Genomic DNA, 25,685 nt, shown 5'->3' with positions numbered 1-25,685 from the left:
TGGGGGCCAGACCTCAACTTCCTAGTTTCCTCTCCACGGCATCCACCCGGGAACCTGCTGCCCCGTGGTTCCGGGCCCTCCACCCGCATTGCACACCAGCTGGCCCGGAGGCTGGGGGAGCAGGACCTTCAGAGCCAGCGGGGAGCAGTGATAAGCGCAGTGACCTTGACTGCCCAGAGAGAGGTTGCAGGGGGATCTGCCCTGTTGGGGACGACTATAACAGCCGTCCTGGTTAGGACGCAGAGCAGACCCATCCGGAGCTCAGTTTTCTGCCTGTTAGAAGTCATTAATGGTTCTGCGGGAAAAGCCAGAAAAAAAAGTTCTATATGGAATAATAAATTCTTCCATAAGCCACAAACCCCCACTAATTTGCAGTTAATAAACCCACAAATGTAAGAGGATTAAAAACTGGCGAGGAAAGAGTTCCTCAACTCCTACAAGGTTGGCCTCAAGCGGCCGCGGGCCTGACGGGCTGACGTCGGGCCAGAGGCAGGAAACCCTGGGCGCCGGCCAGCGGGCAGCTGGAGCGGATCGACCTGCAGCCCCACACAGACACGTCCGAGTCCTGACCCCGGGAATCTATGAACGTGACCTCGTTTGGAAGAAGGGTCTCTGCGGATATAATTAAGTTGAGGATCTTCTCAAGATGGTTGGTTTACTGGGGTCGGCCGTGGAGCCAGTGGCAAGATCCTTATAAGAAGAGGATGCTCGGAGAAGCCGTGTGGAGCAGAGGCAGAGACTGGAGGAAGCACTGACCGGCCCAGGGACACCAGGGGCCTCGGCAGCCACCAGACGGCAAGAGGGGCACCAGGCAGGTTCCACCACAGCCGCTCAGAAGGAACCAACCCCTCCCACACCTTGCCTCTGGGCTCCCGGCCTCCAGAGTTATGGGAGAATACATTTCTGTTTTGTTTTGTTTTGTTTTTTTAAAGCCCCAAAGTCTGTGGTAACTCGTGATGGCAGCCACGGGAAACTGATACAGTGGCTGTGCCCTGACTGCCGGGAATTCCTGTCCACCCTGCAGAGGAGGTGATCACAGCTCGGGCCACCGTGAGATGACACCCGCGGACAACACTCTCCCTGCTGCCTTCTGACACGGCGCCGTGGAAAAGAAGGGAATGAGGGAGAGAGGGAGGAAGGAAAAGAACATTAATTACCTAAGGGGGAGGAAAGGCACATTGCTGTCTGCCCATCATGAAATGGGACGACAGGCTGGAGAGGCCAACGTAAGTTAAGCACCCACAGGGCTCCAGGGCTGTGAATTTCACTCCACGAACTGTAAAATATCGCCCCCATTTTCCACGTGTGGAAACTGAGGCTCCTGAGAGCTCAGGTGACTTGCACGTGTCACACGCCTGTGGCAGAGCCGGGGTCTGAATCCAGGTCCACCAACTCAAGTCCAGTCCCTGGAAGGACCTCCGTGGAAAGCTGCCTGGTTGTCCATCCCTGGCCTAAAGCTGACCGTCGGGCCCAGGACTGGGAGGTGGCTGGATGCTTTCGGGACCCAGTCAAAGCCGGTTTAGAGCAGAATCTGTTGGCCTGGGTGGTTTCAGTGAGGCGGAGACAGAGGGACACGCTGCAGCCTTGGCTGCCGGTGAAGTAAAAATGTTCCGCAGAAGCAGACCCCTGGGGTGTCTGCACCAGAGGAGGTATTACATGGAATGTGCAGTTTGGGATCATAAGGCCGAATCTTCTAACACCCGTCCCGTCCTGCAGGCCTCCCAGACCTCTGCTGGATGCTGGTCCTGATCTAGCGAGGGAGCTATAGCCTGGAGGTTTCTGTTCCTGCCGGGGCCCCAGGCTCCCCTCTGAAGCGGGGAGGTCCTGCCAGCCCGGGGGCTCGGTCAGTCTGATTTGTTTAATGAGGTTATAATGTGGCCCAGAAGCCATCACCCAGGCCGGAGGGAGGTAAGGCGCTGTGTCCCCAGACGCCTCCTAGCCCAGCCCCTCTGTTCTAGCTGAATTGCAAACCCCAAATCCCCAGATCTGGGGGGCTGGTACGGGGCGGTGCTCAGGCTGTAATTATGTTTGTTGGGCCTTTTCTTTTCTTTTTGCACAATTTTATTCGCAACTGTAGCTGGGTCTTCCAGGACCATCCGTGACAGTTTTGAACAGCATCCCGTGGTCTCCAAGCGTGATTTCCAAACACTGACCTCAGGGCCCGGGGCGCCTGGCTGGATCCCTGAGACCTCCCCGGAGAAACCTCCCAGGGTTGCTCTGGGTCACGCTTTCTCTTATTTCTCAGCCCAGGTACCTGGGAAGTCCTGTAACTGGTCTGAGTTCACGGGAGCTGGCACTAAATGAGCCATGTATCAGGAGGCCAGAGGCTTGGGTTCCACCATCACTTACAAACTGTAGAAACTTGGGCATCTCACCCCAAATCTCTGGATTTGGTCTGATCTGGAAGGTGGAGGAAACAGTACTTGGCAGGCAGGGCGCTGGCCCACCTCTGATTCCAAATTTCCCGCAGGGGCTGGGCATCCTCATTGTGGGAGCAGAAAGGAGGTGTGGGTACAGGATAGAGGCTGTCCTGTCTGCCTCCAGCTGGGCTTTCCTGCAGGGTCTGAACTGGTGAGGGCAGCGCGGTGGGGGGTGGGGGGGGACAGCAGCCGAGTTCCCACAAGCCTCTCCCAGCGGGAGGCCTGCACCCACCCACCGCCGGGAGCCTGCGTGCTTTGCTCTGCTCAGCGGGAGGGCGGGACAGCAGCCCGAGCCCCGGCCCCGCCCCTGTCCTGATCACCTGGGTGTGTGGGCTGTTTGGGAGTAAAAGAGCGACGCACATGCACGTTCACCTCAGTTACTCCTCCTGCAGGTGAGGGGGTGAAGCTTCCGGCTGTGGTTGACCCAGCTGGCACGTGCTGGCACGTGTAGAACCGGGCGTGGGACCCAGGCAGCCCAGCCTTCAGAGCAGAGGTCACAACAGAAGCCGCGTGGCCATGGGTGTCCCCATGCTATGCTGCGGCCCCGCGTGACCCTGTGTGTGTGCGCCTGCACCTGGCCCCTCCTCCCCAGGTGGAAGGGTCAGGCCACAGATGGAGCCAAACCACAGCTCGGGCAGGAGGGTTTGATGAGAAGAGTCTAAGTGCAGAGATGCCGTCCCAGGGAGACTTGCCCTTCCAGAGAGACGCGCACACAAAGCTCCAGGGTAACCGCGGGGCTGCAGAGCAGGCCAGTTATGCAACAAGTCAAGGTTGGGCTACCTAACCTTCCCCCTTTCGTTCTCCCATTTCGTTCTCCCAGCCACTCCCCCCTCTGCATGTGGCTGCCCCTCCGGCCCCCCCAGTGAGCTCTGGGCGATCGAGGATAAGAATGCACTCTCCCCCTTTTCACTGGGAGATCCAAAGTTGGAAGAAGAACTCAGCCCTCAGGGGTGGGGCGGGAGGGTGCTGAGATCAAGGCCCCGGAGGAGGAGGGGGTGGGGCGCGGCTGGTCCCCATGGGGTGCCGTCTCCGGGAGAGCTCTGCACAGGGCTCTCCTTTAATCCAGCGTCACCGAGGGTGGGGAATTGCACATTGGGTCCCGTGGCGGGGAGACTGGGTGTTACTGCCCCCAGGTGGCTGAGGCCGGGCTGCAGGCTTTGTCCCCCACCCCCACCCCACCCCGCGGTGCAGGTCTCTCAGCCTTGGCCTTCCCGGCTGTAAAGTGGATGCAGGCCCTGGGCTTTGTGCAGTGAGCCAAGCACTGCCGCGGAGGAAAGGTGAGTGGGCGCCAGCGGCTCCAGCTCTGAAGCTCAGCCAGTGCCAGCCGAGCCCAACGCCCTGCGCTGCCACCCAGGGCTCCCTGAGGAAAAATCAAGCAGCGCACCCCAACCGTGAAGAAACAGCGCTGGTCGAGGTGCCAACCCACACCCAGCATGTGCCCCCTCCCCAGCCGACTTCCCGACAGAGCTAACAGCCCCACCCGGCCCCGGGCAGCTGCACTGGCCTCCCTGCTGCTCTCTGGGCGCCAGGCAGCTCCAAACCTGCCCCAGCGCTCCGTATCCCCCAGGGAGGGCGGCTGCAGCCCGGGCCTCGAGGGGGTGCTGGCCACCCCCACATCCGGGGCCCCAGGCACCCAGCACACGGCAGGCTTGCACAGGTCACATGTGGCACAGAGACTGGGCACTGGCTGGGGGTTCGGTGGGTTTTCTCAGTTAACCCCCCAGGTGTGCTCTGTCCCCACGGAGGGTAACTCCGGGCAGCCCCGCCAGCTCCCCAGACATCCATTTCCCAGCATGTGACCGAGCCGCCTAGACTGTCCCGTTTAACTGTCTGGCTGCCCGTGACAGCTGGCGGGGGGCGAGGGGGCACGCAGCCCAAGCCACGTGCAGTGGCAAGGAGATGCCCAGCTTTCCTGACCCCAGGCTGGGCCCCCCAGCCCACCGGGCATCGGGTTGAAGGTGGAGTGGCTGAAAGATCTGTGCCCCATCCAGAGAGCCCAGGACAGCCCGGAGCTGTGGTCCCCACCTCCTGTCCGCTTCCCTCTGTGGCCACAAAGGCAGACAGCCCGGCCCCCGGCGCAGAGGCCCCAGCCCAGCCCCCCTTCTCAGGTCACAGCTTGTCTCCCACATTTTCTCCTCTGCCGCTTCAGATGCTTGCAAACCCCTCCCCTCAGGAATGCCACTTCGTGTGCTGGGGGGAGGCGAGAGGCCAGCACCGTGCGTCGGGGGCTCACCCTTGCTGGCCTGGGGTCCTGCTCTGCCCCATGCCCTCCCAGGCCTGCAGCCGGCGCTAAGGTGCGGCCCCTCCCCTCCCGTGGGCCGGCTGTTGGCTCCAGGGGGGTGCATCCCGCCCGCTCTGCGGGGGCCGCGGGACCGCAGAGGAGGTGCTGAGGGCCTGGGTGCCTTCGGACCGCAGCTGAATTCCAGGATGATGGTGGGTAAATAATGTGGCTTTTCCAGAGTCCACAGCTTGGGCACTGAACGGGCGCCTCCTGCCAGGCTTTCCGCGAGTTAGAGCAGCCGGAGACCCTCCCCCCCCCCCCCCCGTCAGCAGCCGCTCTCCCACGGTGGGGGGGGCTGGGGGTCACTGCTGCCAAGCCAGCCCCACCCCACCCCGAGCCCTCCACTTCCAGGCTTAGTATCCTCACTCTCCCCGCAGTTCCATCTCTGTCTAAGATCTCATTGCCTTGGTCTCTCTGCGGGCAGGGCCACCCTGAACTCCCAGGGGGCACAGCCCACGCCCTGAAGGAGGGCGGAACCCACTGCGAGCGACACTCCAGAGAAAGGCCACGCCCCGGCACCCCAGTCCTGCCGCTTCCCCTCCGCCACCCCATGCCAGGACTGCCGTCCCCAGCAGGAGAGACTCCCCCCACCCCGGCACTCACAGAGTCTCCAGGTTGTGCAGCCCCTCGAAGCTGTGGGTCCCCAGATGCTCGATGTGGTTGTTATGGAGATGCCTGTGTGGGAGGAGAGGCGGGTCAGAACAGGTGCGCGCCGCATCGGGCTGGGGCGGGGAAGCAGACGCGCTTGTGGGGGAGGCATGGACAGTGACCCCAGAGGGTCAGCCTTTGTCTCCAGGGACAAACCGACGGGCCAAGATGGACTTCGGAAGCCACAGTCTCCAAGGCTGGAGTGGCCAGGGGCTACGCCGTTCAGACTTCCGATCGAAGGAGAAAACCGGAGGCATTCCACAGGCCGAGGTGAAGCAGGCTCCCACCAGGCTCCCACCAGGCTTGGGGGGAGAGGCCCGATGTTGGGGCCCCAGTTGGGGCTTCCTCTACGGGACCCACAGCCGCCTGGGTCAGGGGCCAGACACAACTGGGGGAGCCGGCAGCAAACCACTGCAGACAGCGTGTCACTAAAGGGGAGCTTTCCGTTACAGCCGGAGTGAGCTGTGGGCCAGCTCGGAGATGGAGACGGGTGACAGAATATTCTTCTCCCAATTCCTAGTGAGATGAGCAAAAACAGCAGAGACAGGCCCCCTGCCCCACCCCAAATACTACCAGCAGCAGCAGAGCAAGGGCAGAGACATAACGTAAATAAACAGCAAAGACCGTGGCCAAGGAAGCGTCCTCATCAGAAACTGAACTGGTGAGAAAACAGGATCCTGAGGATTCTCCCTGCAGCCCCCAAATCTGAAGAGAGGCGGCTGTGGATGTCCTTTTCCCTCCCCACTGCTGGCTTCCCAGGGAAGAGGGGAAGGGAAAGTAAAATGAAGGCTCCGGGCTCCTCATGCATTGAGGAAATGACCTGAAGCCCAAGGGAATTCCCGCGTGGAGGGAGCGAACTCCTGCATTTACCACAACCTGACCCTGCTGAGGGACCACCCTACCTGCACCGGCGCACCTGGGCACCCACAGGCGGGTGGGCCCTCATTTACCCACCGCTCCGGCCCACAAACTACAGCCTTGGGGCAGAGCCGAGGGGGCCGAGGTGATGCAGCTGTCCCAGCAGAAGCCAGAAAGTGAAATCACATGGCAATTGTGCAAACATACAACAGGAAGAGCAGAAGAGAGATGCCGGGGCCCGGTGAAGTCCCAAGCCTAGAAGAAAACGTAACGGATGCACGAGCAGCAAGACATTATCAGAGCTGCCTTCTGCTGCAAAACCACCCAGCAAAACATTTCAAACGCAGCGTTTCTAAGTGAAAGCAAAAATGACATTGTAGAGAAAGGAAATGAATTGAGGACCAAAAATACATCAGTAAAAAACCAGTCAGTAGGGCTTCCCTGCTGGCGCAGTGGTCAAGAATCCGCCTGCCAATGCAGGGGCCACAGGTGGGCTCAGCGACCGGATCCCAACTGGTTCCCAGATCCCTGGTCCAGGAAGATCCCACATGCCGTGGAGCAATGAAGCCCACATGCCACATCTACTGATTCTGTGCTCTAGAGCCCACGAGCCAAAACTACCGAGCCCGTGCACCACAACTACTGAGCCCACGTGCCACAACTACTGAAGCCCACGCGCCTAGAGCCCGTGCTCCGCAACAAGAGAAGCCGCCGCAATGAGAAGCCCACGCACAGCAACAAAGAGTAGCTCCCGCTCGCCGCAACTAGAAAAAGCCCGCGCCCAGCAACAAAAACCCAACACGGCCAAAAATAAATAAATAAATAAATAATAATAATGAAAACCTACTCAATAAGTTTGAGACAAGGAACAGTATAGACACTGCTGGCAGTGGAATGGGTGTCAGAGAAAAAGCCTGAGCTAAAATGGTGAGCTTGGCTGCATGAGAGCGAAAGGCTAAAACAGCTGGAAACTAATCGATGTGAGTTAACACTGGGCTATTGATGTCTCTGAGGGCCAGGATCCAGACGTGAGACAAAGCCGTATTCAAAACGCAACACAAAAGAAAACTCTCTACAATGAAGAATGAAATCCCGCAGGTCAAAGCATACATTGTTTCAGGAAAACTGGAGGCAGAAAATTCCACACTGTGTCATATTCTAGTGAAGCTATTAAAGTTCAAGGATTAGAAGACATCTTCAGGTAGGAAAAGGAAATCACGTACATGGGGAAGAAATCAGACTGGCCTCCAAGACGTTCAGATGGCAACAGGCAGACCCCATCCTACATGGTGCGCAGGGCCGGGGGTCCTGAGAGAAGGGGGTCCTTCCCCACCTGCTCCATGCCCAGGAGGCAGACAGACCCACCACAGGGGCTTGGGTTTGAAGAGAGAACACAGCCCCGGCCTCTGGGAACGAGCCCCTCCCCCGCATGCTTCCTTCGCTGTCACCAAACTCCCCTTTCCCGCACCTTCCGCTGAAGCTCATCTCCGTCCCCACCCCATCCCCCAGCCCCGCCAGCGCCTCTGGTCCACAGCGTCTCAGCTTCTGACCGTGCAGCCCAGGCCTACAGACGACGACTGGGTCACCCCAGGCGTCCCGAGCGCCATCTGCAGGCCAGCCTGTTGGGGCTTATGGTCCAGAGGAAGAGATGAGACCCCACACAGGACAGCACTGCTGTCCAGTTCAGCGCCCCTCGGTCCCCGCAGGGCCGCGCAGAGCAGCCTGACCAAGGCCCAGAGTTCGAGATGAAACGAAGGCCCTCTCCACCCGCTGGTTGCCTCACGCCTCCGGCCACACCCCCGTCCACCCACCTTCTTGACTCTGCCCCTGCGCTTTCCTGCAGCTCAGCCCTAGGTCCTGGACGGCTTTCTCCAGCCCACTCTGCCCTGCAAGGTCACCGGCCACGGCAGCCTATGTCCCCCGTCCCAGGGCCAGAGGACCTGAAGGGCAGGGGCAATGCTTCTGGGCCTTCTCCTCTCTCAGCATCGTGGGCCCCTGGGCCCCTCCCCTCCTGTGCCCTGTGGGACCCCCGGCCCCTCCTGGATCCGCGGTAGCCGAACTCCCCCACTCGCGCCCCCGACCTTGGCCTCCCACCCTGTGAAAACCTCAAGTCGGATGGATTCTTCCTTCGCAACGTCCCTCAGGGCCACGCCTGATTCCTCCCTAAGCTGGACTTTGCCTCCTAGATCCAGTCTCCCCTGTTCCCGCCCGTTCTTCAAACCAGACTCCCAACCCCCTTCTCGCCTCCAGCCTCCCCTGCCCCATGCAGGCCACAGCCGGACTCCTGCTCTGACTCTGCGCCCGCAGACGCACCTGCCCGGCCTTCTCTCCGGCCTCACTGGCACGCTCGCCTCAGCCAGCAGCCCGACGCCCCCGGGTCTTTGCTGACACCTGCTTGGAGCCCCTGCTCTTCACCTGCCTACTCTAAGCCAACTTTCCGGCCCAGCAGGCCCCCACTTCCCTCCTCCAGCTGCTTTGGCCGCCCTGAGCCCCGAGACGAGCCTGACTCAGCGTCCGGTCCCCTCGGCCTGAGTTAAGGACTCAGCGCTGCTGTCCTTCCCACCAGCACCCTGCTACTGGGACTGGCCCGCCAGCCTCTGAGGCAGCGGCCGGCTCTCCACCCCTGCACTCTGCAGGGCCCCCACGGGGCTCCGTACACCCCCCGCTGCTCGCTCGTCGGGGGCCCATCGTGAGGCCCGCGTTTTTCCAGTAGTCTTGTCTCTCAGAGACCTGACGCCGTTTATTCCCAGGGACCATCACGATGTCACGGGGCATCACCAAAGCTGCAATCAGCCGCCCCGTTCTGTTCCGCCGCAGTCAGTACCCCTCACTGGCGCCCACAAGGAGGACCGTGTGGCCGTGCTGACAGCGGATGTGGTTCAGGAAGATGCTGGTCCCGCTTCTCCAGTCTCCCAGGACAGAGAAGTAGACAAACTCATGCCTCGTCCGCTCCCTGGTTTGGAAAATCATACCAGATTTCCAAGAGCAGGGGAGGCCTTACGTCCCCACGGCAATTAGGATGTGACCCAAAGCAATTACACGTGACCTCCAAGCCCTTGGCAATTACCCTGTGAACTTTGCACTCCAAAGTTCCCCGGGGGGATGGTGGGGGGAGGACAGAGTTAACCCCGGGCTCCAGTTCCTGCCAGAGACGCTACCTCCCAGGGAATTACCCGTCGGGGCTCTGCTGTCTAATTACAGCGCTGGCTTCTCTCTCCTTCTCCAGGCCTGGGGATGAGGTGAGCTTATCCCACCCCTGTGCCAAAGCACAAGGCTGCATCCACCCATTGCCCGACTGTCAAACATGGTGGAAATCATTCAGGAGATTCTGGGCATGCATTCCCATTAGTGCGGTATAGTTACAATATTTGCACATAATAGCAGAGGGAATCGCGGCTTAATTCCTCTCTTCCAGCCTCTCAGAGCACTTCTTCTGTCGCCTGGCCTCACAATGGCCCCACAGGGTCAACAGGAGATGGTCATCCTCACGTCAGGAGGGGAAACGCAGACCAGAAGGTTCGGAAACCTCAGGGACACAGCCAAGAGCGAAGCCGTGCGGGTGGGGGGAGGGGCAGCACTCACAGCACCACGAGGCTGGACAGGTTCCGGAAGGCGTAGTCGGGGATGTGGCCTATTCGGTTCAGGGCCAGGGTCACGGCCTGCAGGGCGCGGAGATTGCCGAGGGCCCTGACGGGGATCTCGGTGAGCGCGTTGTCGTCCAGCCACAGGTGGCGGAGGGAGGACAGCCCCTCGAAGCTCCTGTCCGGGACCAGGGAGATGAGGTTGGCATCGAGGCGCCTGGTGGAGAGAGGGGAGGGTCAGTGCTGGGCCAGTGCAGCCTCCGAGGTGCCTGGGAATAAGGGACCCCGGGGTTCACCTCGGCTCCAAGCCGCAGCTCTTGGCCCTTTCCGCCCTGCATTCCCGTCGGTGACGCAAGACTGGACCCACAGCCCGGTTGTGGACAACAGCGTTCCCCCTGCCACGCTCAAGTTCCTCATCTGTGCTGCGGCTCCCTGCTCTGGGGACGCTGTTCTCCCCAGCCCCGTCCACTCTGAGGCCGGATAACAGAGATGTTCCCACCACGGACACGGGGACAGCTCCTCCCTGCGTGGCCAAAGGAAACGCTTCCTCAAAACCACAGGCCGCTCCCTACTGCTCGGCCCTGGAGACCCTGCTCCCCGGCTCAGGGGCCCGGGTGTTGGACGGGGCTCCCTTCTTGGCTGATGGCCTACGGGAGGCTCCTGGATGTCAGAACAGGCAGACGGGTGGTGGACGGTCCAGTCTGTCCACAGCCAGAGGGTCCACGGTGGCAGAGGACTTCTGGTGTGAGGTCTCGACACTCTTGGCGGCCAGCAGGACAAGGAGACAGCCCGCGCCAGCTTTTCACAGCCGTGCCCCAGCCACGATGTCCCTGACCAATGCGCCTCCTGGTCCAGGGCTCGGGCTGAAGCCCCATCACCCCATGCAGCTGGTCCCACAGGGACGAGACAAGCTGGCCTGTGGCCGTGGATCTGCCCCTGGACTTTGTTGTCTTGAGGGGCTTTGCACTGAGGCCTGGTCCTCCGTGCGGGCAGATGGCACCTACGTCACGGAAACGCCAGCCCTCAACCACACAGGCCCGAAGGCCCCGTCACGCTGACCCTAAGGAAGACTGGGCGGTGGCGGAGGTGCCTTTCTTCCGTCCCAGCAGCACGAGCCCACGTGTCGACAGCCGGCAGTGCTTCTGTCTGTTCCCTGAGCCGTTTCACCAGTGTCCCTCCCAGCCCTGGGAGAAACCCCCAGGCTCACCAGCAGGGGAGCTGTGGGTGAACAGGCAGACACAGGAGCCTTGGATGGGAGAGCAAACCGACCAGGACAGGCCCCGAAAGCTGCAACTAGGAAAGATCTCCACCCACATCAGACCTGACCTGACGGCCACAGACCCTTCGGTGAGTGCCTGTCACTCGGTCACTGTCGTCAGACCCTCGATGGTCTGACTGTGCTGGTGACCTGGGGACCACAGGTGGGAACAGGCTCCAGGAGCCTTCCCAGGATGGCCTGGCTCGGAAGGCCAGGGTGGGGCCTGGAATCTCTTTCTAAAGAGTGCCCTAGATGTCTCTATGTACAGACAGTTTGCAAAGTGCTGGATAAGCATCGGCTACGAAGAGGACGAAGAGGACGGTGTCCCCGCCCTTCACAGCTCAGTGGGAAGGTCGGAAGACGTTCCAGCGCAGTGTGATGGCTGGGGAGGCGTTGGGAGTGGCCTCCAGGTGGAGGTGATGTTACGTGGAGACCTGGCCGAAGAGGAGGAATCAGCCAGTGGAGGAGGGCGGTGTGTGGGAAAGAGAGCATCTTGCAGGGGACCCAAGCAGCCAGGCCCAGGCGGGGCTTCAGGAAGGGCAAGGGGAAGCCGGAGGGAGCAGGGCAGGTGCAGCCGGCGAGGCAGGCAGGGCTGGAGCTTGAGGGCCCTGCCAGCGATTCTGTGTTGTGTCAGGGAAACGGGGAGCCAGGGAGGGTCGTAAACAAAGAAGGACGTGGCCAGGTTTCTGGTGTTGAGGAGGGGCCAGCCTGGAGGCGGGCAGATGGGCGAAAAGACAGGTGCTCTGCACAAGCACCTCGCCCAGAGAAGGACAGGCACGTCCGTGGGAGCTCGAGGGGTGAAAGGACCACTGCAGGGTCCAGACCCCAAAGGGTCCTCTCCTGAAGGAGCCCCTGCTGCCCTGACCGGGGATGTCACGGTGCCGGCCTGGCAAGCCCCCTGGCACGGGGACCGCCCCCGGCAGTTCTAGGAGCCTTTAGCATGCCCAGCAAAGTGCCCCGCACGGGACGCCCCTTCACCTCACGCCCCTGCCCAGCGCGCCACCACAGACCGTCGGAGGCGGCGCCTGAAGCGTCATCCTCATACAGTCGGAGGCCCCGTTCACCAAGCGTGCACTTGCTATGTTCCGGGGCACTGTATGTATCAAGTCATTTAATTTCACAGCCTGTGAGGTTCACATTTTGCAAATGAGAACAGTGAGGCACAGAGGGGTTAAGTTACTTGCGCCAGGTCACACGTCTAGGAAGCGGTGAAGCTGGGATTCAGGCTCAGGCAATCCAGCTGCAGACAACACACCTCTAACCGTCATGCCGTACCGCCAGCACGCTCCCGCGTCCACACGCCTCGCCGATCCCTGTACCAACCTGGAGCTCCTCCCTCTGCCCCATCCACCGTCTCCCGCACCCCGCACTCACACACCGCCTCTCCACCCCATCGAGCAGGCTTGGCCACACCGGCTCCGTCATCGCCCCCCCCCCCGCAGCGCCCGCCCCTGGCCCCGGGCATCAGTGGTGCAGCAGATCGTCCTCTGGCAGTGTGGTCCACAGACCCTAAGCTCAGCACCACCGAGGAGCTGGTCGGAAAGGCAGAGTCTGAGGCCCCGTCCCAGACTTTCTGCGTCAGAACCTGAATTCCAACCTGACTCCCAGGTCATCGGTTGGGTCATAAGCACATTAATGTCTCCCAAGCACCGAGCCAGGCCTTCCAGAGCTTCTGACGCTCTGGTCGGCAGCAGGGACAGCTGGACGGGAGAGGGAGCCTGAAAGGGGAGCCAGACGTTTCGTCCTGTGGTCAGTGCTCGGCTGGCCCTGGGGCCTTGCTCTGCGGTTCAGTCACCCATCACTCCAGGCCCCGGGCTCCAGCACCTGCTCCTGGGTACGTCATCTCCCACACCCTCCACGACACACCGTTCACAGACAGCAGTGTCCTCAAATAAACAGGGGAGCGACTCCCCAGCCTGGGGTTGGCCAAGGGGACCCGGACAGACCTTCCTACCGGGCGTGGTCTTGCTCTGACACCCGTTCCACCGTGGTGAGGCTCTCACCCTCACCTCGCTCCCATCCACAGAGACCCCAGCAGATGCCCGGAGGCTCTTCATGGGCCTGGGGAGACCCCCAGTGGGGCAGCACCTTGGTCCCAGCTTTCCCAGAGACCATGGGCAGGAAGCTGAGCCCTGAGTCCCACTTAGACCACATAGACCGCAGCTGCACAAACGGCCTTAAGGAAGGTAGGATTTAGGCCCGGACAGTGGCGGGCGGGGCTCATGAATGAGGGCCTCAGGCAGGGGACACAGGGCCAGTGTGGATGCGAAGCGGGCACGGACTTCATCCTCCCTTAGGAGGTCAAATCCATAAGCCCCCCTCCCCGTGGGACATGGGGGGTCGCGCAGGGCTGCAGCCTGGCTCTCGGCTGCTGCCTTTCCAGGGAGCCTGGGTCCCCGAGGCAGGGGTGCTCCCCCTCCAGGGACAACCATGACCCCGCAGCGTCATTGCTCTCACTTACGAGCCCTCGTCCTAGGCCAGGTCGGTACCAGGCGTGTGATCTGCATCCTGGCAGCAATGCCATGAGGGGCTCTGAGCGTGCGTTTCACAGAGGGACCAAGGTCGCTAGAGAGCTGGGGTTCCACCCAGGTGTCTGAGCCCAAATCCACGTGCCTCACCCCCCACGACACCAGTCCTGGCGGCAGGAGGAGGGTGAGGACCTGAGCGCCCGGGGAAGTGTCCCGCTGAAGGACAGAGGACAGAGGCGGGTAGCGGGACGCGAGCCGGGACTGGGGCCGGGCAGGGGGGCGGCCTTCACTCGGTGAGCTTGGCGTCCGGGGGCTGCCTCTGTGCGCGTACGTGTGAGCACACACGTGTGCCCTCACACACGCCTGTGCCCGCTTTCACAGGTCACCACGGCCCTGATTAGTCCTGCTGCTGCGCTGGGTGCAGCCCAGGGGCAGGAGGGCTGAGAAGGGCCACCTCTCCCTGGTCGGCCCTCCCATTCGCAGGGAAGGGCTGGGCTGGACCAAGGAGAACACCCCGCCTCCGTCCACAGCTCACAAGCTTCAGGCCGTAGGCAGGGGGGGCGGGGGGGCAGTGGGGGCTGGGGTAGGCTGAGGGCAGAGGAAGTGTCTGCAGCACCTCCCACCCTGCCCCGATGCTTGGGGACAGGGACGTGCCGAAGGGGGAATCCAGCAAACTGGCAAGTGTTGGAGCTGGGACAGTCGCGGGCGAGGTCGGTCAGGCCTGAGCCTGCGTCTGGGCGGGCCTGGCACAGGTGGGCTCGGTGTGGGCCGCGGACCCAAGGCAGCAGGGCTGGATTTCCCACACAGTAATCCATGTTGCCCACTTAGAGTTGCATTTCGGGTAAATAACAAATCGTGTTTTGTATAAGCAGGTCCCATGCAGTATTTGGGACAATGCCCGGTTAAATCTGAATTTCCAGTAAACAGGAATAACTTTGTAGAGTAAGTAGGTCCTGTGCAGTGTCTGTACCTTATGCGGCAGCTCTCACCCTGGGGGTCCTGTGAGCAGGGACTTGGCTAGCAGCCGGGTCTCCTCACAAATCCCTCATTTAACCTGTTGGGCTGGTCTCCTCAGCCGTACACGCTGACTCCCCGCCCATCCGAGACCACTCGGAGGTGAAATGCACACAAAACGCAGGCTCAGAGGCTGCCCCCAGCTGCCTCTCTAACAAGGAGGCTGTGCAGAGGGGCTGGGGGGCCCAGGGAGGAGCTCGGCACCTGGCGACCTCAGGTCCTCCTGAGGTCAGAGCCCCCTTGGAGGAGGGTCCCCAAGGCGCCCAGAGAGGAGTGCGGAGGGGCCGAGAGGAAACCGAGCGGCACCGGCTTCCACTCCCCCTCCCCTCTCCTGTGTGGGGCGGCCCCCTGCCCCCAGCAACCTCTAGCCTCTAGGAACCCTCCTGCGGACCCTGCCCAGCCCCTGGCAGGCCAGGTGTCCTCCAAGCAGCCCCCACCCCTCAGCCTGGGTTCCGGCTCCCGGGTCCCGTGCTCGAGGGTGGGCGGGGCGCCCCCTGCTCTGGGGAGGGGTCAGCTGAGGAGCTGGTCCAGCTCTCTGGCAGGGAGGAAGACGGCAGTTAGGCCACGGAGCCCTGGAGTAAAGCCAACAGCCCGAGCTCCCACGGGGGCTGGGCTCCGCTCCCCGGGAGGCTGCCGGCCAGCAGGCACCTCACCGGCCAGTCCGGGCCTGCCTGGGCTCTGGGGAAGCCGCGGAGCCTCTCCAGAGCCAAGCGGCTCCCCGTGCTCCCCCAGGAGGCCAGGAGGGAGGGCTGGGCCCCTGCTCTCCAAGCCCTGCAGGCGCAGGCAGAGGCCTGGTCCCGCTGACAGAAGGGGAGGGAGGAGAGACCCCAGCTGGGAGCCCGTGGCAGCAGAAGAGATGGAGCTGGGACCCTGCTCACCGACAGTGACAGAGACCGGAAGAGCGGGGGTGCAGACGCAGACCCTGTTCCCTAGGGGCTTGAAGGAGCCTCCCGCCCCACTCAGCTCACCAGAAGGGCCAGGAGCCCAGAGAAGGAGGGGGAAATGCCCGAAGCGGGGAATCGGCAGGGCTGGACTCAAGCGTAGGGCTTCTTTCCAGCAGCCTGGGTCCCTATAAGGACGGCACCTCTCTGAGCTGCAGAAGGCACACTCCCATTTGGAGACCAAGGTCGCTTACAGCCCGCAGAGCACTAGGGTGACCAAACAGACCCTCCTTGCAAGTTCTTTCTCTAACCCTTCCTATGTCCTACCAGATCTTAGTCAAACTCAAGACAGAGGGACAGATTCGCGGCTCCTAGTGGGCCATCAGCTGATCCACTTGTTGTCACCAGGTATCCATTCAAAAGGCATCAGGCAGGGTACCTGCTCTCTGAGCGCAGTCCCCAGGGAGGGTCCCCTGGTCTGTTCTGCTCCAGTGGCTGCAGGGTCTCTCCAACTTTGAGCCACGCCACGTGGAGGTCCAGCGGTTGTAGGACACAGCCCTTAGGAGCGGAGAGGGACTGACACCCCTGAGGCCCAGCGGGCCCAGCAGAAAAGACGAAAAAGTGAAAGAAGGTGAAAATAGAAAGAAAGCAGCCACTTTGGACCCAGTGACCCTGTGCACGAGGCAGCCGTTGACACCGGGGGGCCACCGTGAAGGTGAGGGCTCGGGGACAGACTGGCACCTGCTGAGCCGCAAGGACGTGCCTGGGCCTCCCGCAGGCAGTGGGCCCCAGTCTCCCACGTCAACACCGCTGCCAGTGCCGGCCTCCAGCCTCCAGCCTCAGAGGGAGGGCATGGGGCTCCCAGGGGGCAGGCTTGCCAGAAGGGCTCCACCACCTGGGCACCAAGCAGACACGACCGGCTGTCGCCCAGGTATCTCTACACATGGACACTCTCACCGCTCCCTGGGAGACCGCAGCCTGCACGCCTCCCCCCACCAGAGAAGGCCTGTGCGCTCTCCGAGGGCTCTCACAAAGCCACTACCGCAGCCCCCCAACCACCAGGCTCCCAGATGCCCCTCATCGCAGGAGTCTCAGTTCAGCCAGTATCAGTCCTTAGCCCTCGATTCCATCGGAGTGGATGAACTTCAATCCCGATGGACTGAGACCTTCCATCCCATGGAGTGCACGGAACACACCAAGCGCTCATCAGCGCCGACGGCTAGGCAGCCCTGGGCTCGGCTTTGGGTTCCATCGTGAGCTGCACACAGCCCCTCTCTGGAGAAGCTCTTAGACTACTTATTATTTAATGAAGCAACACCAAAACGTCAGCCAGCGTCTCCTGAGAGCTAGTCGCCACCAGGCGCGCTAGCGTTTCACATACACTTGCACGTTGAATCTCCACCCCAGCCCTGTGGAGCTGGAAGCTCGTACTTGAACCTTGCCTGCAGGAAAGTGGGCTCAGAGGTGAAACCGTGGGTCTGACTCCAAAGCCTGTGGCTCCAAACCCACGGCTGGTACTTGGTCAAGTGAGCCCATGGAAAACACTCTGCAGCTGGGACCCGCCCTCTGCCTGTGGGAAATCCAGTCAGGCCTCACAGAGGAGGTGACATTTGAGCTGGTTCCCAGGGGAGGAGTTTTCTGAAGGGCGAGGGGGCGGGGCCTCTGGTCCCCTCTGAGACAGCACTTCCGGATGATGCCGGCTGCCGCCTCCTGCCTCCGGGGCACCTGCGGCTCTTGACCACCTGAAGGGAGGCTGGTGCCCCTGAGGAACGGAGCCTGTATGTTTATTTCATTTTAATTGACACACATGCCTAGCGTTCAGTAGAGGCTTCAGGCAGCCAACCCCACCCCCGTGGCCCACAAGCATTTCAGGACGATTAGAATTTTACCACTTGGACACAATTCCTTTTTTAAAGAATGGAAGTTGCCGATAGTGTTTTTAGAAATCTGGCAGACATTATTAGGTAGCCTTTTAATTTCAATGGCGATTATAGCTTTCTGAGAGAAACTTCTGGGACTGGGACACAGACTTGGAATGGAGGGAGCTTTGGGCAGAAGGATGGGAAGGATGCTCAGTGTAGGTGGGAGGAAGGCCAAGGCCAGCTCTGGACTTTTGACCATTACCACGCTTTTCTCTGATCAGACGGGAAGACCCCTGGGGGCATGGGCTGTGTCCTCTCCCTGCAACTTGCCAAGTGGGCATTCAATCTGTGTGGCTTTTGTTTGTTTTGACAGAGTTTTGAGCGCTTCCGGCACTGTTCATAGGACTGCCTACCGAGAAGAGACCAGTCACAGGGTGAGAGCTGAAAGGGACCCCCGCAACCAAGGAGGAAAGGGGTCAAGGACGGTCAAGGTCACAGAGCAAAGGGAGGGCAGAGCCAAAGAAGGCGGTGGGCCTGGAGCCAGTTTCCCTTCCCTCCTGCCCTGGTCCACTGGGGAGTACACGGCACTCACCCTTCTCTGCCCCACAGTCAGGGCCCGGTTTAGCCTCCCAGAGACCCCAAGGGGGACGGCCACTCCTGCCCCGCGTCATGGCCAAGGTCTCGTGAAGAGCTGGGGTCCCACTGCTCGGCCTCCCAGGGTGTGCACGACACTGAGTCCAGAAATGAAAACTCTTGGGGGTTGGAACCCCGAGCACCCCAGCGGGAGGAAGCGTCCTAAAGTGACAGACAGCGTCGGGGGGGCAGAGCGGACGCTGATGTCTAGGCCCCCAGAAGCTTAAAGTCGAGCTTTGCTGCAGGGGCGGGGGTGGGCGTACAGGAGACGGAGCCTTAATTAATCTCTGTGTCCCCCCTCAGCAGAGGGGAGGGTTAGGGCAACACCGCTCACCGCCTCTCCCCACACAGGAAAGTCTGCGTCTGTCCGAGGACCGTGGTTTCATTAGCTCTGATTTATGTCACCTAATGAGATCCTTCCCCTCTCGCTGTCAGCCTCTCAGCAGATCAAAGGGAGGATATTAAGACAAAGCCGATTCCAACCGGTCCTCTGAGCTCTGCTCATGCCCGAGCCACCCTTCCCCTCCACCCACCAGGAGAGTGATGGATGGGTGAGAACCCCAGGAGCAGAGAGAGCTTCCTTTGTGCACATCAAAGGTGACACCTGAGCCTTCCTCCAGGCTATTCCGCGTGTTTAATTGGCAGCAACACATAAGAATAATTACCTGCCCTCCGTGGGGGAGGCAGGGAGGAGCCTCTGTGAGCAGCCTTTACCAGCTTCCCGAGGACACAGAAGGCCAGCCCTGTGGGTGACAGCCCCAGAATCCAGGGTGGGGACTCCGAAAGGCACCCATCCACGCCCCCGCCTCCCGCCGCCGGATTCCAGACAGCAGGCTGGCTTCCGTGGGCCTTCCTGGGCCGTCTGAGGCGTGGCTGCCTGGGGCCAGGGCGCCTGCCCTCGGCAAGGAGCGCTATGGCTGCTGGGGGAGGAGGCAGACGACCCGTCCAGGGAGGTGCAGAGATGTCCGAGGTTCCGGGAACACGTGCAACACCCCAGTGTCCTAAAGGCCATCCCACCAGACTCTGCAGCAGCAGGTGCCGCGGAAAAGCGTGCCGTGGGGGATGGAGAGAAGACGCCGGTTCTGCGCCCCTAACCCAGGGTCCGGTCGTCCCTCCTGCCGAGGGCCCCTGGCTCCCCGTGGACCAGTGTGGGAGCCGGGAGGCCACAGCTGCGGGGGGTCAGTCCTTTCCCCCCAGCCCCTACCTCCCGCCCCTCCACCGACCCCTGTCCGTCCACCCATCCACTCAGAACCACCCCCACGTTCTGGGCTCGTCCGTCTTCCTCCTGCTCCGTCACCTACGGCTTCCGGCCAACCCCCAACTCTTTAGCTTGGGCTTCAAGAGCCCGTCCCCGGAATGACTCTCGCATCAGCCTCGTTTCTCAGAAGGGCCCCCCGTTCTCCACCTCATCTGGGAAGTATGACTCTCTCTCTCCCCCCACTTCCTGTCCCGAGTTCATGGTTTATTCACCTCTGCACCTCCGTAAAGGTCGGTGCCCTTCCTTGCACTAGGCCCCCCTCCTCCCCCTCGGGGGCCCCCGACGCCCGTCACCTGCTCGGGCCTCACGGATTGACCCGTGAGCACCCTGCACCTCCACCCGCGCTGAAGCCCTCGACACGGGAGACTAGCCATAGGCCTCTCCCCTGGCCCAGGAGACAGGTCAGACACTCCAGTAGTTCCCAGTTAAAACAGGAAAATGTAACCACCTTCCCACTACGACACCTATGGAGACACTGAAAAAGACGAAACCTTAGACCTTGACCAGAAGCAACACTTAACTAGAATCTGACATCTCTGCTGGCCCTGAGGCCAGTGGAACTGAGGAAAACAGTCAGGAATGAGTGGTTTTCATCTGTTTTGCTCTGTGAAACAGAGGAGCCCCCAGCCTTAGACGGAAGGCGGAAGGCACGTCCCCCCTTCCCCGTTTCTTCGGAATCGCGTTCCAGAAAACTGCACAGCCGCCTCCCCTGACTGTGTGAGTGACGCGTTTCCAGGCAGCCAGGGCTCCAGCCCCGCCCCCGGTGCCCCAATCCCCACCCCTGTGTCCACTCAGAGACCCCGATTCCCGAAAACAACACGGCAGGAGGGAGGGGCGGGGGCGGGTGGCACCTGCATCCTGGGAGGCCAGGGCCACCGCGCAGGAAGACAGCCTGAGTCAGGCATCTTGAGACAAAGCAGTTCTGGCCGTGGCTCCACTGTGGCATCCCTTGCGGAGCCGGTAAACCTCTGGTGCGTGGGCCGGACCCAGAACCCCTGAGTCGTCGGTTCAGGGTGGAGCCTAAGCATAGCATCGTTTAACAGTTCCTCTGGTGCGTCTAAGGTTCAGCCCGGGAGCAAACCTTCACACCATGCAGTCCTCGGTGCAGTGAATCAGAGAACCACCCGCTGGGTGAGGTGGAGGCTTCCACGCGGGACACCAGAGCTACGAGCCCCTGATTGGGTGTTGAGAACGGCCTGGGGGTCACACACACCGACCTGCTTCCCATCCGTGTATCTGAGAAGCTGACTGAAACAGCCCTGGACGATGGAGAGCCAAACCGTGGGGAATCCACATTGCCTCCTGGTGACAAACACCACGTGTACATACACACAGTGGACTGTTATTCAGCCCTTAGAAGGAAGGAGATTCTGACACCTGCCACCACGTGGATGAACCTGGAGGACACGATGCTGAGTGAAACAAGCCAGACACCAAAGGACAAATACTGCGCGATTCCACTCACATGAGGTCCCTAGAGTAACAAATTCACAGAGACAGAAAGAGGAAGGGTGGGGGCCAGGGGCTGGGTGGGGGGCTGGGAGTGAGCGCTTAGCAGGTGCAGAGTTTCAGTTTTGCAGGACGGACGGAGGTCTGGGGATGGATGGGGGGCACGGTGACACAGTGACGTGATGCACTTAATGCCACTCAACTGCACACTTGACTATGGTTAAGACGGAACATGTTATGTTATATAGGTTTAACCACGATTTTTTATTTTTTGTTTTAAATATTTATTGGCGTATAGCTGATTTACAATGTTGTGTTCCTTTCAGGTGTACAGCAAAGTGCATCAGTTATACGTATACATACCTCCACTCTTTTGTAGATTCTTTTCCCATATAGGTCATTACAGAGTATTGAGTAGAGTTCCCTGTGCTACACAGCAGGTCCTTGTTAGTTACCTATTTTATATATAGTAGTGTGTATATGTCGATCCCAATCTCCCAATTTATCCCCCCCTTACCCCCCGGTATCCATAAGTTTGTTTTCTACATCTGTGACTCTATTTCTGTTTTGTAAATAAGTTCATTTGTACCACAGTATTGATAGTTTGTGTATAACCACATCTTTTTAAATAAAATTTTTTTAAAGAGAAAGGAAGAAGTTTAAAGCAACAATTTTTTTAAATTCTGAAGAACATGAACATGTAATAGCATCCGGAAACCCAGGAAAAGATCAAATCTCTAAAAATAACTTATTACTAGACTGAGAATAAAAACATTCTCAATAAGGTACAGGAAATGATGACGTCGGTGAACAGGAACAGACACGCATAGGAGAGAAAAGGCGGAGGCGCAGAACAACAGCACAAAACGGGGAAAAGGAAGGTAAACTTCAAAGGCGAACTGAAATGTGAGTGGAGCTGGGTGGGCAGGGAAGGTGCAGGAAGGGCAAGTTGAAAGAGCAAAATTGGAACACGCGTCCCAGGTGAGAGTGAGCGGAGCCAGCACCGCAGAGAGTTAAGCGGCCGTGAGAACAGGATGGGACGCTGCCCCTGACGTCGAACACAGGTCAGAACAACGAGACCAAAGTCGTGAAAACAGAGATCAGCCGAGCAGGAGAGAGGATTAAATCTGAACTTGAGAACTGCAGGTATTCAGAAGATTAACCCACAGTGCACGGAGCAGAAGCACAGCACAGCTATGATTTTTAAAAATTCTTTGAAGCTGAAGAGAATGTATTTTATAAATGTTTATTGTGTGCCAGGCAAACTGAAGGAAAAGTGATTCCTACCCAGACACATTCTGGCTAAACTTTAAATTGTAAAGATAAAGGGGAAAACTTCCATAAGCATTCATAAGGAAGACACACGCTCTTCTCTGAGGAGAAAGCGATGAGGACAACCTCCGAAGTTTCTGGCACACCACATGCCGCGGGAAAAACTGAGCTACATCGACAGGATTCTGAGAAAAATACATAATGATCCATGAATCTTATATCCAGTTATTTTGACAATTATATGTGAAGTCCACAAAAATATATTCTCAAATATGTAAGGGATCAGAAAATGCACTGAATGGGATTTTTTTTGGGGCCGGAGTTAGGTGTAGCCTCATAAAATAAAACTAAAGGCCATGTTATAAAACAAATAGATGAGCAAAATATAACAGAAAAATGGACGGGAACTTTCCTTATCAAACATTAAAATACCAAAAAAGAAAAAACAAAACAAAACCCCAAACATTAAAATACCTAATTAAACAACCATGTGAGCTTATAAATAAGTACAGCAAGATTGTAGGATTCAAGATCAATACACAAAAATCAACTGTACTTCTACACACCTGCAGTGACCAATCCCAAAGTGAAATTGAGAAAACAATTCATCTTTAGCAAGTGGTGTTGGGAAAGCTGGACAGCCGCATGTAAATCAGTGAAGTTAGAACTCTCCCTTACACCATACACAAAAATAAACTCAAAATGGCTTAAAGACTTAAATCTAAGACATGATACCATAAAACTCCTAGAAGAGAACACAGGCAAAACATTCTCTGACATACACCGGACCAATGTTTGCTTAGGCCAATCTCCCAAGGTAATTGAAATAAAAGCAAAAATAAACAAATGGGACCTAATCACACGCACAAGCTGTTGCACAGTGAAGGAAACCATGAACAAAACAAAAGGACAATTTACAGACTGGGAGAGAACATTTGCAAACGATGCAGTCCACAGGGGCTTAAATTCCAAAATATACAAAGAGCTCATACAACTCCATAACAAAACAACAAACAACCCAATCAAAAAATGGGCAGACATTTCTCCAAAGAAGGCATACAGATGGCCAACAGGACGTGAAAAGATGCTCAACATCGCTAATTATTAGAGCAGCAGTTCCCAACATTTTTGGCACCAGCGACCAGTTTCATGGAAGACAATTTTTCCACGGATGGGGGGATGGTCCAGGTGGTAATATGAGCGATGGGGAGCAGTGGGCAGCGGCAGATGAAGTTTCACTCACTCGCCCACCGCTCACCTCCTACTGTGCGGTCCAGTTCCTAACAGGCCACAGACCGGTACTGGTCCGTGGCCCTGGGGGTCGGGGACCCCTGTATTAGAGAAATGCAAATCAAAACTACAATGACGTATCACCTCACACCGGTCAGAATGGCCATCATTAAAACGTCTGCAAACAATAAATGCTGGAGAGGGTGTGGAGAAAAGGGAGCCCTCCTACACTGTTGGTGGGAATGTAAATTGGTACAGCCACTGTGGAGAACAGTATGGAGGTTCCTCAAAAAACTAAAAATAGATCTACCATATGATCCAGCAATCCCACTCCTGGGTATATACCTGGACAAAACCCTAATTCGAAAAGATACATGCGCCCCTATGTTCACAGCAGCACTATTCACAATAGCCAAGACATGGAAGCAACCTAAGTGTCCATCAACAGATGAATGGATAGAGAAGATGTGGTACATATACACAAGGGAATATTACTCAGCCATAAAAAAGAACGAAATAATGCCATTTGCAGCAACATGGATGGACCCAGAGATTATCATACTAAGTGAAGTAAGTCAGAGACAAATATCATATGATATCACTTATATGTGGAATCTAAAATATGATACAAATGAACTTATTTACAAAACAGAAACAGACTCACAGACATAGAAAACAAACTTATGGTTACCAACGGGGAAAGGAGCTGGGGATAAATTAGGAGTTTGGGATTAACATATACACACTACTATATATAAAATAGATACACAATAAGGACCTACTGTATAGCACAGGGAACTATATTCAATAGCTTGTAATCTATTATGAAAAAGAATACATATACGCATATATATAACAATCATTTGCTGTACACAAGAAACTAATACAACATTGTAAATCAACTATATTTCAATAAAAAAGAAAACAATTCAATTTTCAATAACATCAACGCAAATAGGAATAAATTTAATAAAAAGTACAAAGTCTATACTTTGAAAACCATAAAACATTGTTGAAAGAAATTAAAGAATATCTAAATAAATGGAAAGACATATTCATGGACTGTTAAAATGGCAACCCTCCCCAAACCGATCTATAGATTCAACACAACTGCTATCAAACTCCCAGTGGCCCCCTTTTTCTTTTCAGAAATTGCCAAGCAAATCCTAAAAATCCATGTGGAAATGCAAGGGAGACAGAATAGTTAAAACAATCATGAAACAGAAAAACAAAGTTGGATGACTCCCACTTTCTGATTTCAAAACTTACTACAAAACTACAGTCATCAAAACTGGACGGTGTAGGGACTTCCCTGGTGGCGCAGTGGTTAAGACTCCGACCTCCAGGGGCCTGGGCTCAATCCCTGGTCAGGGAACTAGATCTCACATGCATGCCGGAACCAAGGAGCACGACTGCCGCAACTAAGACCCGGTGTAACCAAAAAATAAATTAATTAATTAATAAAAAAAAAAGAAAAAGACTGGATGGTCTATAAGGATAGACGTATAGGTCAACTGAATAGAACTGAGAATCCAGAAATACATTCATACATTTATGGAAAACTGATTACAAACAAGGATGCTAAGACAATTCAATGGGTGAAAGAACAGTCTTTTCAAAAAACAGCCTTTGGGGTGATGAAATGGTTTGTTGAACTCTCCATCTGCGTGCAGAAGAATGAAATTGGACCTCTATCTCACACCTTATACCAAATGGACTCAAAACAGATCAAGGGCCCAAAACTATAAAACTCTTAGAGGAAAACGTAGCTATAAATCTGCCTGACCTTGGATTAGGCAACAGTTTCTTCAACAAAACAACAAAAGAACGAAGAAAAAAAAAAAGAAAGAAAACACAGATAAATTGGACTTCATCAAAATTAAAACTTTTGTTCTTTAAAGGACACTATCAAGAAAATGAAAAGACAAGACTCAGAATGGGAGAGAAGATATTTGCACATCATACATCCGGTAAGGGACTTGTATCTGGAATATTTAAAGAACTGTTACAAATCAACAACAGAAAAAGACAATCCAGTTTTAAAATAGGCAAAGGATCAGAACAGAGATTTCTCCAAACAAGATAAACAAATGGCCAATAAGCACATGAGAAGATGCTCAACACCATTAGTCGCTAGCATGTGTAAATCAAAAGCACGACGAGACACCACTTCACACCCACGAGGAAACTATAATTACAAAGACAGTAAGTACCAAGTGTGGACACGGACATAGGGACATTGCTGGCGGGAAGGTGAGATGCTGCAGCCACCTTGGAAGATAGTTTGACAGGTCTCCAAACAGCCGTCCATAGAGTTACCATGTGACCCAGCAATTTCACTCCTGGTTATACACCCGAGAGAACTGAAAACACATCCACACAAATGTTCACAGCAGCATTACTCACAATAACCAAAAAGTGAAAACAACCTAACATCTACCAACTGGTAACAGGTAAACAGATCGTGGTCTATCCACACAGTGGAATATTATTCAGCCATCAAAAGGAGTGAAGTACCGATAGATCCGCGAATACACACCTGGGCAAATGTTGACAACATGCTAAGTGAAAG

The 25,685-nt window shown here is 57.1% G+C and overlaps 1 protein-coding gene across 1 annotated transcript in view; it reads right to left on the bottom strand.

Annotated features, from left to right (window-relative positions):
* The window catches only part of LGR6 (leucine rich repeat containing G protein-coupled receptor 6), a 94,818-nt gene that overhangs the window by 26,034 nt on the left and 43,099 nt on the right, over positions 1–25,685 (bottom strand). The window contains exons 5-6 of the mRNA XM_060011471.1: positions 9,790–10,005; positions 5,305–5,376 (exon numbers count right to left, since the gene is read on the bottom strand). Of these exons, the coding sequence (XP_059867454.1) occupies positions 5,305–5,376; positions 9,790–10,005 (288 nt within the window). The remainder of the gene's footprint in view (positions 1–5,304; positions 5,377–9,789; positions 10,006–25,685) is intronic.

Source organism: Delphinus delphis, chromosome 1 (genome assembly GCF_949987515.2).
Source record: "Delphinus delphis chromosome 1, mDelDel1.2, whole genome shotgun sequence".
Taxonomy (NCBI): domain Eukaryota; kingdom Metazoa; phylum Chordata; class Mammalia; order Artiodactyla; family Delphinidae; genus Delphinus; species Delphinus delphis.
This window is presented reverse-complemented; position numbering and strand designations above follow the sequence as displayed.